The sequence below is a fragment of the Ochotona curzoniae genome, unplaced genomic scaffold, assembly GCF_017591425.1.
Source record: "Ochotona curzoniae isolate NIBS_2020 unplaced genomic scaffold, NIBS_Ocur_1.0 contig_2210, whole genome shotgun sequence".
In the NCBI taxonomy this organism is placed as follows: Eukaryota; Metazoa; Chordata; class Mammalia; order Lagomorpha; family Ochotonidae; genus Ochotona; species Ochotona curzoniae.
In genome coordinates this window covers 7,640,829-7,655,432 of record NW_024465369.1, presented here as the reverse complement: position 1 = coordinate 7,655,432, position 14,604 = coordinate 7,640,829, and the positions used below count along the sequence as shown (strand labels likewise).

At 35.5% G+C, this 14,604-nt stretch overlaps 1 protein-coding gene across 1 annotated transcript in view; it reads left to right on the top strand.

Moving 5' to 3' along the window:
* The window catches only part of LRP1B (LDL receptor related protein 1B), a 1,301,643-nt gene that overhangs the window by 984,271 nt on the left and 302,768 nt on the right, over positions 1-14,604 (top strand). Inside the window, exons 41-42 of the mRNA XM_040971988.1 lie at positions 1,510-1,699; positions 6,012-6,216. Of these exons, the coding sequence (XP_040827922.1) occupies positions 1,510-1,699; positions 6,012-6,216 (395 nt within the window). The remainder of the gene's footprint in view (positions 1-1,509; positions 1,700-6,011; positions 6,217-14,604) is intronic.

The following is a 14,604-nucleotide window of genomic DNA, read 5'->3' as shown; positions in this document are numbered from 1 at the left end:
GAATCATTAGTTGAATTCCAGCTTGATACAGATTGAAAACAAGTAATAGCTGCTAATCCCATCTCCAAATTGTGATATTACAAAGGATTTTGAAAGCACATGGTATGGGATAAAAATTTTGCATTGATGTGTTCAGGCCTGTGACCTTACATGTCAATTTCCTTCCTAGGAAACAAAGCACAACAAGATAAACTTCAAATTAGATTTATACATGAAATACAATGATGTAGGCAACACAATTTAGAAGACAGCAGCTATTTATTTTGGTATTATTCGATTTTAAAACAGTAGTTTTAATGATACAGTTATTGGATTTTTTGTTCTATAGGTACAAAAAAACAGGTGACACAAATATAGACACAAACAAAGCTTCAGAATCTTTAATTATTGTTATTTGCCTGCCAACAAAATCCTACTAATCTATAAATCAAATATTTACCCAACTAAAATCTACAAATGATATTTTCCTTGGCTATTTGCACAGTATTGAATAATTTCTGAATTTTAGGGACATATCAAGTCAAAAGTAATATAAAATAATCTGCTTGTCATGTTTCTTAGTCTAAGTCCACAATGTGTATGTGTGTTTGTGTATTTGTGAGTGTATGCTTTAATTAAACAGGCAAAGAGCTATAACTGAGAATATAAGATAACATGAAGGACAGACTATGATAATTTGTTATAATTAAATATGGATTCAAAACAAATCTCTGAAAAATTAAACAGTACTATGTGATATTCAACAGGACTGAGAAAACATTTTAAAAAAATAATCACTTTGTTTTCCACTGTCATTTTTGTATATTATGATTTCTGCACTGCCTGTTATCTTTTTATGACAACATTTAAAGCACACTTACATAAAATTGATTTCATTTTTCTTTGTTTTAGTTTTCTATCACATTAGTTGACTGGAATAAAGAGCTTATCACATTAAGATGTAAAAATATGATTTGTCATTATTTGATGTGAAGTTGGATTTGGAATTTGGATTTCAGCTTTTTGAGAGATTTGTTGTTTTAATGTGTTTGCTTTCTTTTTAATTTTTTCATGTCAATGATATTGAGGGAAAAACTCATCATGATTTTACTAAATGGTATTGCTAACACATAATATTCAAAACCATCTCTAATTTGTAGCATATTGGATATATTTTCAAAATTAATAATTAGTATGTTAGGAAAGGCAGAGAGAATGCAGCCATATTCTAAAAGAAAATTCTTTAGTTTTGTTTCTCAGAGTGAGGACAAAAGGAATATGTAATGACCTGTTTTTGCAAAAATACGGCCATCACAGCTATGCTAATTCAGAGCTGTGTTTTCTTGTGTGTTGCCAGATATCATTCAAAGGCATAACAAGTTTTATATTTTTATTTTGTAGATTTTTGGGAGAAGCAGTAGATGCAATAATAATTGTATGAATATTCATTTATGTGCTTCTCTGTCCTGAAGTACCATGGATAAATAATAATGTAAATGAACTCTTTTTATCCCTACCTCCCCCCATCAGATGTGGGTTCTGTCGAAGGACTTGCCTATCACCGAGCCTGGGATACCCTATACTGGACCAGTTCCACTACCTCATCCATAACTCGACACTCAGTGGATCAGAGTCGACCTGGAGCATTTGACAGGGAAGCCGTCATCTCCATGTCGGAAGACGACCACCCACACGTGCTGGCCTTGGATGAATGTCAGAAGTAAGGAAGAACATTTGATCTTATGTTCTCTGCCAGAAAAGTATGGGAGAGAGAGAGGAGAGAGAGAGAGAGAGAGAGAGAGAGAGAGACTTATCACTTATGTTATTGGAAAGGCACATTTTGCAGAATGAAGGAGAGACAAATAAATAAAGATCTTGCAGCTGCTGTCTCACTGCCCAAATGGACACCATGGCCTGAGCTGAACCAATCCGAAGTCAGGAGCTTTTAGTCTCCTACGTGGATACTGGATCCCAAAGCTCTGGGCCAGCCTCCACTGCTCGCCCAGGCCATAAGCATGGGGCTGGATCAAAAGTAAAGGACTCAGGACATGAACTGATGGTCAAATGGGATACAGGCACTTGCGGGTGGATGAATAGTCAGTTAAGCATTGCTCAGCAGAGTTGTGCAGATTAATGTCAGATTTCTAAAAGGGATTAATTTTAATTTCTCTCTTCACAAGTAATGAAATCATGCTTTTAAATGAGACCTTTGTAGATGTGAATAATTCCAGTCAAGCTTCTTTAAATGCCAGGTGTCATCTCCATGGTAGATCAAATAAACACAAAGTAAAATGATTCAGTGAAAAATAGACAGGGACATTTGAATGCTGGAAAAGCTGAAAAACAAAGACATTGATGCGTAGAGGGTTTAATTATACATATAAAATCCAGTATTAATTTGTCACTTAAAAGATGCATTTTTACTTCAGTTATTTCAGTGAGAGTTCTACAACTGAAATACAGAGAAAAGAAACAACCAAAATATTTTTGTGTGCAACTACATTTTCATCATGAGAAACAAAGACATTCCAAGTAGTATGCTTTTGTTTGCTTATACATCGTACAGATATATGCTGTGTTGTAAAACTGAAAGAATAAAAAACACAACCAAATATTTTTAAACATTGCGTTTTTTAGGGGATGCCATTATAGGAAGAACTGAAAGCACAGGTTAGATAAACAACAACAAAAAAGCAAAATATGCATCTGTGATCTTACACTAGCATACAATATAATAAAATTATTCATCAGAGAATCTTTTTGTGCTTAAATGAAACAAATAAACAAAAACCTAATTTGCCCTTCATTGTACAAAGGTGGGAAAGGAAGACTAAAGAATATAAAGCAAAGACAGATGACTGAATAAGTGGCCTTTTCTTTTTCTCTTTAGGAGAAATGACTATAGCATTTACTACTCATTGTGCAAATAATCATTAATTTAAAAACTAAGAATAAAAATAATAATTCTTGAGATTAAGTGTATGTAATCTGTTCAGTTGAACAACGTGTAAAGCGTGGGAACACTGAGAGCTGAGGATGTAGTTATCTCCAGTGTCTGTTAGCTCAGAGTGACACAGGTCTTAGTGTGCCCTTGCAGAGCAGGCCGGCTCTGCACACACTACTGCCCTATGCCAGGAGAGCATACATTGCAGTGTTCAGCTTCCTGTATCAACAGTTACCCAAGAGTCAGGATAAAAACCGATGTCCTACGCTGAGAATATAGAATTGATCAAAGGAGCTTGTAAGTCAATTGTGAGTTACATAGGGTCATTACACATAATATATTATTCCTTAATTATATAAGAGAAAATCTGCTATGTTTTCCTGAATATGATGAACTGAAATTTAGGATTAAACACACCAGCCATGCTTTCATTTGAAGATTGTATGTAACTAAAGAATAAGGAAAAAGGTATTTTCCCATTATGTTTATGAAGGCAAATATTTAATAACTCTTCTGTATTAACTAACATTATTTTGAAATAATATTCTGAATTCAAAATAAGATTGCAGTAATGTGTCACAGTTATTAGCAATTTATAAAACTGTGAGAACTCAAGCTCTCTGGCTTCTCGTTTTCCTCAAGTATGAAATAAAGACAAGAAGACACTGAGAAAAAACCAGGGCACGCAAAACCTCTGGTTCCTTCCCCCAGATGCATAAAATAAGACTTAACAGGGCGAGAAGCAGGAGGACCCTGGACCTCAATCCAGATCTCTGTGTGTGTGGTAGGAACGCAAACCCTGTCCCCTTGACCTGCAGCATTTGCTGCTTGTTTGTTTATTTGTCTTCTGTTGTTTACTTGTTTTACAAGTAAAAGTGCATTTATAAAATTGATTCTTTAAAAATTTACCAATTCACAAGACAGAATATTTTTGGTACTTTGTCACAAAGAGTACTTTTGTTGTGGTTCTCCAGAATATAATAAAATGACAACCCATATTTCTTCAGTAGTTACAGGTTTTAAATGTTTTTTTTTGTTTGTTTGTTTATTTGTTTGAAATATTTCTCTGTAGAGAGGGAGAGGCAGTGGGAGATATTCCATCTAGTTTTTTATTATCCAGGTGACCACAACTCTCAGATCTGTTTTGGCCAAAGCCAGAAGCCAGAAGCTTCTGTTGGGTCTCCCAGCTTGGTGGTAGGATGCCAAGCACTTGGCCATGTCCCACTACTTTTCCCAGGCCATGAGCAGAGAACTGGGATTGAAGTGGATCAACCAGGACATGAACCAGAGCCTACATTGAAGACAGGAATGCTATACATCTCCCATTTGGGTGAGTGCTGTGGAACACGAACATTGGCCATCATCCACCCCCTTCCGGGGTGCAATGGCTGACAGCTGGATTAGAACACACCTGCATTACCTCGCAGTATCTTTTACCATCATCAAATAAATCCAGTTTGCAGTACAGATAAACAAGAAAAAGAACTGCTTCTGTTAAATAAATTTTAAAGTAATAATAATAATAGAGGGGAGTGACTTGGAATCTGGAGCACAATGGTCTTCCTAGCCTTCCCAGCATACTTTAGGCTTTTATGTATGATCCTAGGACATCCTAAGAGTCCAACTGAATAACACACATTTAAAGCAATCTGAACTATTTATGAATAATAGGTATCATATTTAGGGTTTTTAAGAGTCAGCCTAGTATTCCAGAAACAACAGTGAAATTAACTCTTTTTAATTCTAATAAGGAATGGACTAAAAATAAAAATTATGGAACTATGTATGCTAAATAATTGTACTCTTTAAAATACACATATGACCGTGGATAAAAGGATCTTCTCTTTCTCTCCCTCCTGTCTCTCAGTAATACTTTCAAATAAAATGAATATGTATGTCTACACACATGCGCACATGTACACACACACACACACACTCACACTTAAAAAGAGGAAATCAATACAGTGGCCAGGGTTGCTAATCCTTCTCCTGGTTCAAGTCCCAGCTGTACCACTTCTGACCCAGTTCTCTACTTATGGCCTTGGAAAGCAGCAGAAGATGGCCTAAGTCCTCAAGATCCTAAACCCATATGGGAGAGCCCAAGAAGCTTCTGGCTCCCTGCTTTCAAATCAGTTCAGGACTGGTCCTTGCATCCATTTGTGGATTGAACAAACACATGAAAGACCAGCTCTACATCTATCTTTCTAACTCTGACCTTCAATTATTTAAAATAAATATTTTTTAAAATATAGCATGTATGGCATGGTAGACTAGTGGCTTAAGCCTCGCTTTACACGCACTGGGATCCCATACGGGCACTGCTTCGTGTTGTAGCAGCCCCGTTTCCCATCCAGCTCCATGCTTGTGGCCTGGGAAAGAAACAGAGACATCCCAAAGCCTTCGGACCCTGCAGCCCTTTGGGAGATCCAGAAGAAGCTCCTGGCTCTTGGCTTCAGATTGACTCAGCTTCAGCCATTGTGGCCACCTGAAGAGTGAACCAGCAGATGGAAGATCTTCCTCGCTGTCTCTCCTCCTCTGTTTATATCTGCCTTTCCAACAAAGAAAAATTTTTAAGTATATAATATATAGAAAAGAAAGTGCAAAAATTTAAGATACAAATCGGAAGGGGAGAGAGAATTTGGCTTAGAATCATGTGAAGAGAAATATAGTCAGCATAACTATAGCATGACTATGTCCTAAATGATCATATTGGGCTTGCTAAAACACAACATTAAAAAGTTAGGGAATACTTGCAATCCTTAGAAAGTTAAAATCACTTTTTTCTGGATTAAAATCAACTTTCATTGTGCACCAAATTGATTCAATTTAACTACCTGTTGTTTGAAGGAATTCACAGAAAAGAGAAATTTGACAAATAGGTTCCAGTATTCTACTTAAAACCTGAAGAAAAATGTATGTATCACACACACACGTGTATATGTCATGACATATGTCATCTTCTAACTGAGACTTTTGCAAGGGGAACAGATATGTTGCTTCTTTTTAAACAGACTGTCATTGCCATGTTATACTGATACTGTTACTGTGTTATAATTTTGCTTATGAGTGCATTTTTCATTTTCATTAGTTTAATGTTTTGGACCAACTGGAATGAACAGTATCCAAGTATCATGAGATCAACCCTAACTGGGAAAAATGCACAGGTGGTGATCAGTACAGACATTCTCACTCCCAACGGACTCACCATCGACCACCGCACGGAGAAGCTCTATTTCTCAGATGGCAGCCTAGGAAAAATAGAAAGGTGTGAATATGATGGCTCCCAGAGACATGTAAGTTAACACAATGCTAGGTTATGGATTGATAGTTTTGAAAATTGTGGGATGCTTTATTCTTTCCTAAAATATTCTTACTAAGAATTTTTAAATAGTTAATTACTGCAACCAATGTTTTTGAATAGTTCATCTATTCACTCAAGAGAATGAGGATAATATTTTGGAAACTTTCCTCAAGTACATCTGCTGCCATGGAGACAGCTCATCTCTTGCAAACTTTAGTCTGGAGAAACAATAACTGATTTTTTCCCTACTCATTAGTTTAATTGAAATTGAGTGATTTGCATGTCTTTCATTGCAATTGCTATACTTTTTTAGATTGTGAAATGAAATTGGTTAGTTGCCCTAGGACAAAAGACAATCAGAAAAGAAGAGATTTTCATTCATACTTGTGTCATCATTTGCTACCTGAAATTTTCCAAAAAGAATTGATTTTCTTTTACAGAAAGACCAGTTCTGTCCTCTGGCTTCTCTGCCTCTTTTATCTGTCTTCCAAGTGAACTAATGGGGCGATCCCTAAATTTCTCCAGGAGAACCTTTCCTGCAATTCTTTGAGGCCTGAAGCACAGTGAATCTCACACACCCCTTTGTCGTGGGAGGGCAGCAGCCCTGCTGACTGGGGAAGCTCAGGTTTAGTGAAGTGTAAGAGGGTGCTATGCCTTTGGAGAGTTCTTTATCTCTATCCAGCCCAATGAATCTTATTGAAGGACAGAATGCTCCCCAGGCTCCTTCTCTGTTACTACCTGGAATGTCTGGAAAGAGAGGCAACACTTCTTCAAGGACCAGACAGTGACTTTTTGAAGTTTTATGAATCACATGATCATCACTTTTTGTTTTGTTTTTGTTTGTGTTTTGCTTGCAAATAATGTGATGGTGTCCCAAATTTTATTCATCGAAAAAGGGAGTCAAACAGTAAGCTGTTGCCTGGAACTTTGTTTGCTAAAATGATTTATCTAATTAGCTGTATGAACCCATGTATGTATGTGTGTATGTCTGTATTTGAAAATTCAGGTTACATAGAAAGTGAGAAAAGAGGAGGATGGTGGAGGGTTCGGGGGTCTTCCATTTACTGGTCCATTCTTAAAGTAGCCATAGCAACCACAGTTGAGTCAGGTCCAAGTCAGGAGCTTGGGGTTGCATCCAGGTCTCCCACTGATGTAACAGGGACCCAAACATTGGAGTGATCTTCCACTGCTATTAGCAGGGAACTTGATTGGAAATGGAGCAGCATTGATTTGAACCAACCTCCCATATGGGATATCAGTGCTATATGCAGTGGCTGTGCTACTAACCTCTCCTTTATGCACTATGTGTGTATGTGGTGTGTGTGTGTGTGTGTGTGTGTGTGTGTGTGTGTGTGTGTGTATTTCAGTTTCTTGAAGAAGTACATTGATGTATAATCTGGTACAGGGACTTCACCTCATTGTGGGATGACTTTTGAAGTGTACTAATATAATGCAGTGGACTGGGTAAGCAGCTCTGGGATCATAAGATCTGGGCTGGATGAGATTCAGTAGTTTGTGCTAGAAGCAACAATGGTTTTTGTTTGTTTGTTTGTTTTGCTTCTGTCTGCTAATTAAAGACTGTGACCTTGGGCAAAATAGTTAAGCTCCATTAATTTTAGCATTCTGATATGAATTCTTGACCTAAATTTTAAGGATTTTTACAAGAATAATGTTTAAATGTGCAAAACTCAGAAATGCAACATAGAAATTCTAAATTATCCCAGTTGTTAATCTTTTGAAAAGACAGTAGTGAGGAAGTGTTTGACTTAGTAGCTGAAAGACCAGTTGGGATGTCTGTTTTTCAATTTAGAAGTCCTGAGTTCCAGTCTCAGCTTTGCTCTGGATTCTGCCTTCCTGCTCATGAACCACCTGGGAGCAACAGGTGCGTCCCTGACACCATGTGGACTCAGTGCGTTGTAGGCATTGCAATGTGAATCAGCTAATAATAGTTATCTTTTTACTTGTCTCTCAAAAGCATAAAAATATTGAAATTTTTAAACGCCAGACAGGTGATTGTTTCCTAAGTGTGGCGTTCTCTTCTTTCGATCCAGGATATGCATTTTGTATCCTGATGAAAACACTTCACTCCGCACATCTTTTTTGCTTCCCTCTCCCCATATAGTTTTCTGTGTGGAAGAAATAGATACTGTGGTAATAGGATATTATAAATATATTTGAAAGGATTTGGCTTAGCACTTAAAACTCTGCCCTTTTAGGATTCAATCACTCAATTTTCCATTCTCGTTTAACTTTTGCTGGAGTCCCAGCATTGGGAAAATATTTTAAAGACTATTGCATGTTATTTTTCATAGGCTATGAATTTTAAATTACTTTTAATTGTTCACTATGGTGTTTTATGTATAAGTATTATCTGATGATCCAGTCAGGATATTTGTGAAATGCAGCACCCAGTCATTAATCCTTTATATGAAAATATCAAAACCATATTCTTTGATTATTTGGAAATCTATATTTTCAGTTGTACTTACCACACTGGTTATGAGATCACCACACTATTCCTTCTATTTGTAATTCTGGATGTTTTAACTAATCTTGCGTCCCTTCTCCCCCTCATCCTCAGTCACTGATGGCTTCTGTTCTTTGCATTTCTTTAAGATCAACATTTTTTTTTGATAATTCACAAATGAATGAAACTGTGTGGTACTAGAATTTCTGTCCAACATATTTTATTTAAAAATGAACTCCAGGTTCATTTATGTTTCTGCGAATGACAGAATGTATTTTGATGTTAAGACTGAGTGGTATTCAATTTGTAACTAATTCTGTATCTTGTGTGACATGGGTAGTGCTGCAGCAAACATTAGAGCAGCAGAGTATTTCTGTTTCTTCAACATTTTGGTTTCGAGCCTCTATTGTTGGAATGCTGGAGCATTAAATAGTTCTCTTTTTAATTTCTATGAAAATTTCCTTATTATTTTCAGTGATAATTTCAGTAATTCACATTTCTACCAGTAGTGCCTATAAGAGCTTTCATTTTTCCACATCCATGCTAGCATTTGATATTTTGTATAATAGTCATTTTAAGTGATATGAGATGATTGTTGTTTTTGTTTTCATTTCATTGATGTTTAGTGTTATCAGCCATTCGTATGTTTTGTTTTCCAATTTGAGACCTTTGTATATTGTGAACATTGATACTTTTTCACACTGATAGTTTGCAAATATTTTTTTCCATTCTATGGTATGCTCACTTTTTCTCCTGTATCATATGTAAGCTCTTTTTGTTTAATGCAATCATATTTTTTTTGTTTTCCATTTGGATTTTTGCATAGCTTTGACTATTCATGTCTTTTCTAGTTCAATATGAATTTTCTGATATATTTTTCTTTGTGAAGAATGTTACCAGTATTTTGATAGGGATTATACTGCTTCTATAGACCACTTGATCATTTAGACATTTCAACAATGTCAATTTTTCTCATTCATGAAATTGGATACATTTCTATTACTTATCTTCTCTATAACTTTTAGTCAGTTTATATTGTAGAAATTTTAATTTTCTTTGTTAAAAGATTCATCGATTTTTTGGTGATATCAAAAAAATTTTTAAAAGAAGGGGTTTTCTTGATTTAGTTTCAAATAATTTGTCATTAGCATAATATAATTAAATCAGTGTATGTATATATATTTAGAACAATGGTGCAAACCCTTGTGAACTTAAAGGCTTGGGTATTATACTCCTTACCCTAAAATTGAATTGAAAAGATAAAGTATAACCTTATTTAAAGTTACCTAATAATCATCAAATAAAATTATTTACGTTTCTATTTAAAGACCCAATCTTTTGAGGTCAAATGCTTGAAATTCCTGGGGCTGGTGTTACTGCACAGTGGTTTAAGCTGCTTCCTGCAGTGCCTGCATCCGCTCTAGGCACTGGTTTGAGTTCTGGCCAGTCCATTTTCATTCCAGTTACATGCTGATGATCCTGCAGAAACAGGAGAGTATTTTCCAGATACTTGGCCCATGCCACCCACTTGTTCAACTTAGATGGATTTTCAAATGCCTGGCTTCATCCTGGCCCAGTACAAGCTGTTGGGGTCTTTTGGGGGGAGTGAACCAGTGAGTAGCAGATAACATTGACTTTTTCTCACCTACTTTGCTTCTCAAATAAATATAGGAAACTACCATTAGAAATTTTGATCCCCAGACATTCCTTATAATTCAGAACATTAAATTCAGACACAGAGTATTCATTTGTAAAAACGTTCATAAAAAGAGTTACCAGTTAGTACTTGACTGTATATTTATCTTGAAACTCAAGAGTCAGGGTAGCATTGAAAAGAGAATTCTTTTACCAACTTGCCAGTTTTCAGAGAAACTTGGTGACTTCCCTTGACTTTTAATGGAAAGGATTGCCAGTTGTCTTGGTACCTTATGTGAATATAACAAAATGCCACTTCCATATGAACATAGAAATGCAATTGATATAAGTATTTTATTCATATATACTTAATTATAGATAAATACATTCATATAATGAATTTTTTTAAATTATTATTTTCCATGCTACAGTATTGTAGGTGTAGGGATTTTCCCTTCCTTCTTTTTTTCCCCTGTTTTTCTACTCTCACCATTTTCCTACATGTTATTATTTTACTATAGTCATTTAATAATAATCATGTTTAGCATTCTACTATTTAAGTGTTTCATGGCATTGTAGTTAGAAGCAATGATAGAAAATCTAGTATCAAATTGTTAAGGTGTATTTAATGGTTTGTTTAGAAGTCCTTATATTCCTTATACTCCTTACATTCAGGAGTAGAGATGCATGCTGCAATTTCTGTCTTCATTTTCCATTAAGCTAATCTTTATTGAGAGAGAAAAAGATAAGATGAGGTGGAGTGAGAGAAGATGAGATGAGGTGAGAGAAGAGAGAGAAACAAGGAGATAATAAGCACTTCTATCAGTTGGTTTACACCCCAAATTCTTGGGATTACCGTGTGATAACTGGGAGTTGCTAACTCAGTCCAGGTCTCCCACATAGGTGGCAGGAATCAAGTTGTTGGAGCCATCGCAAATGGACCCCAAGGACCTGAGTAACAGGATGTTAAGTGAGGAAATGAGGTTACATATCCAACACAGGTGCTCTGATATAGGACATATGCCTCTTCTCTGTGCTAAATGCCCATCTTGGAATTTTGTTTTTGCATGCTATATAAGGAACTGCAGAAATATGAGAGTGTAAGTACAAGGTTAAAAATGGAATTAAAAAGTCGATTTTATAATGGTGAAGATTATATAAGTATTAAATTTAAGATGCTGTAATATGTAAAACAAAATTTAGCATATAAAATTATTAAAAAGTTGTCAAAGCAAAATCTGAAGAATAAATTCAAGCAATATCAATGTCAGAGAACATTATCTGTCTTGCATGGTGGCATGTTAAAAACTTTGTACAAAGCAGGTGAGAGCAGAAAATGACTAGAGGCATAGGGAGATCAAATATCCCCGGGGAAGTGTGTTCATTAGAAATAAGCTAGACATTACAGTCTAGAATATTTAAAAGAGCATGTCTTTAGTGAACAGAAAGCAATTCATATTTCTGTTCATTGATTTAAAAGTGTGGAGATTCTTGTAAAATTAGACACTGTGCTTCTGCAAACTCAGCACTGTACATTGCTTCTCCTAAAGTGTGTCTGAAAGCTTATCTTGAATATCCAGAAATATGCAACTTCAGGTAGTATATCTCTAAATTAATATAGGCAATGGTTGATTGGTTTGTTTATTGTATTATAAAGGCCTTGAATATGCTCTTGGATATTGTAGAGCTAAGAATTGAACAAGATTTGTAGCTTCATTTTGATCTAAAACAATTTTTTTAATATGGCCTGTCATGAATTGAAGTGTTTCTAGAGATGTGAGAAATGTTGATGCATTATTTATAGATCAATAAGTTTATCATATCAAATTGATACAAACTACTGTTGATTAGTTGGGCAGGGAATCAAAGCATTTTGTGTTTATAAAAACATTTTTTTCTTCTTGTTAATCTAAAGTTTAACAGTCCAATTTATATATTTAATTTCCATCAAATTCAAAACTTAGGATTTATGATTTTATTTTGTCTTAGGTTATAGTAGTGAGAGAATGATAACCCATAGTGTTTACATATGGCAGTATTGATAAAAATGTAATAATTTGGTGGTTTTGTCTACTTGTAGAAATATATTATTTGTGTAGTGTCTCCACATAAAGTTTTTTTTTTCCTGAAAGATCCATTTCTTGCTTGGTGAAACACAGCAGAATATTCTTGAGTAATCTAGTCATTTAATGAAAAACAAAAAATGACAAAAAAATTTCACACCTATTTTAATTTCTGACTAGTATCTCTTTTCTGTTGTTATAGTAGTATAAAGAATGGAACACTGACTAAGGGACTAAGGCAATGTGAATATAACATTTCTCCATGAGGTTTTAAAACTATTTTTATTATTATTTTGTGATACAGTTTCATAGGCTCTGGAGTTTTCCATCCCCTTCCCCAAGTTCCCTCTCTCTGCCCCATTAATTTCCCTTCCAGTATTACAATGGGTAGTTCTTCACAAATAATCGTAAGTCCATTGTGCTGCTATTTAAGTGTTTCTCAACATTGTAGGCATGGATGATGTCAATGAGTCCAGTGTCCTCCTGTCAGGCTATATTCAACAGTTTCACTGGCAGTCCATCTTTGGTCTGGATACTGCACTATGTCCCCATATCTGAACATGTTAGTCTCTGCTACACTTCTATTATGCACCCATTAAATACAGAACCAGTAAACACAGTCTACAATAGGGAGAAAAAGAGAAAAGAATCATCAACATGAACTTAAAGAACATCCTACAAAAATACCAATGTGTCACTTGAGTGATGAAAAAGACAATCAAAAACCTCCTTGCAGAAATTGATGCTATTGCATGACACATATGGTACTGAAGAATTACAACAGAAACAAGAACATCAGCACCCATGAGATGTGGCAAAAATAGTGTTGAAGGGGACATTTACAACCCTCAGGTTTTTACAAGTAATCAAAACGTGTCTTATGGATGATCAATTCATGAATCACAAATACTTACTGAAACAATATAAATAATTAGGATGTGTGAAAAAGTTAAATCCACAGCAAAAATAATTAAGTTTGCCACACACAAAAAAGACCTGCCAATTGAAACAAGAAAGAACTTTTCCCTAAGATGGGCAAAACAACTCCTCAGCCATATGAGCATTGAGCGTCACCAGGGGACAACCACTTAAAATTGGAGATGAAAGGGGAATGGGTCCAACTTTTTGCTGTTTATGTGAATCATGACACTGTTAACATGATCAGTAGGGATTGTAATTTTTCGTTATCTCAGTATTCTTAGTTTCATTGTCAGTCTACCTTCATTCCTCAGAAGACGTGCCGTCTGTTTATTTTCCTTGACTCCTGGTCATCTGGTCTCCATCACATCCTTTTTTTGTGGGGTCATATGTCTGTTTTTGTTGTTGTTATGTATTTTTGGTGGAAGTTGTCTTGTATTAGAGTAAACATTTGATATGTGTCCTTTGGGATTGGTTCATTTCATTTAATACAAGGGTCTCCAATTGGGCCCATGTGGATGCAAATGATAGAATTTCATTTGTTTTAAGAGCTCAGTGGTATTCATGGAGTAGATGTGCCACATTTTCTTTATCTAGTCCTCTTTCAATGGATATCTAGGTTATTTCCATGTTTTTGCAATTGTTGATTATGATTCAAAGAATACAGGGGTACAAGTTTACTTTCTCATGTATCAAATCCATTGGATATATTTTCAGTGCAGGGGTTGATGGGTCATATGGTAGGTGAATTTTCAGTTGCCTGAGTATTATCCACACCAACTTCCATAGTGGCTGGACCAGCCTGCATGCAATCCCACTAGTAATGGAGTAGAGTTCCTTTCTCCCGGCATCCTTGCCAGCAAGTGTTGTTAGTAGTTTTCTTTATGAGCGCCATTCCCACTGGCAGAGATGTTTTTATATAGATTTCTCTTATTACTAGGGAGCTTAAGCAGTTTTTCATATGCTCATTAGCCATTAGGATTTCTTCCTTTAAAAAGTATCTTCTCAAATCCTTCGCTCATTTCTTGTCTGGTTTGTTCATTTTGTTGCTATGGTTATTCTGGGTATTAAAGTCCCCCCTCCCCAATTTAGTGTGCAAAGATATTCTCCGACTTTGGTTGCTTTTTTACATTGTTGATCATTTTCTTTACTGTGCAAAAGCTTCTTAGCCTGATATAGTCCCATTGGTTTATTTTGGTTTTGACTACCTTTGCTTTTGAAGATTTTTTTAGGAAGTCTTTGCATGTGCATATATCTTGTAGAGTACTTCCAACTTTTTTTCTAAAAGTTTGGTTGT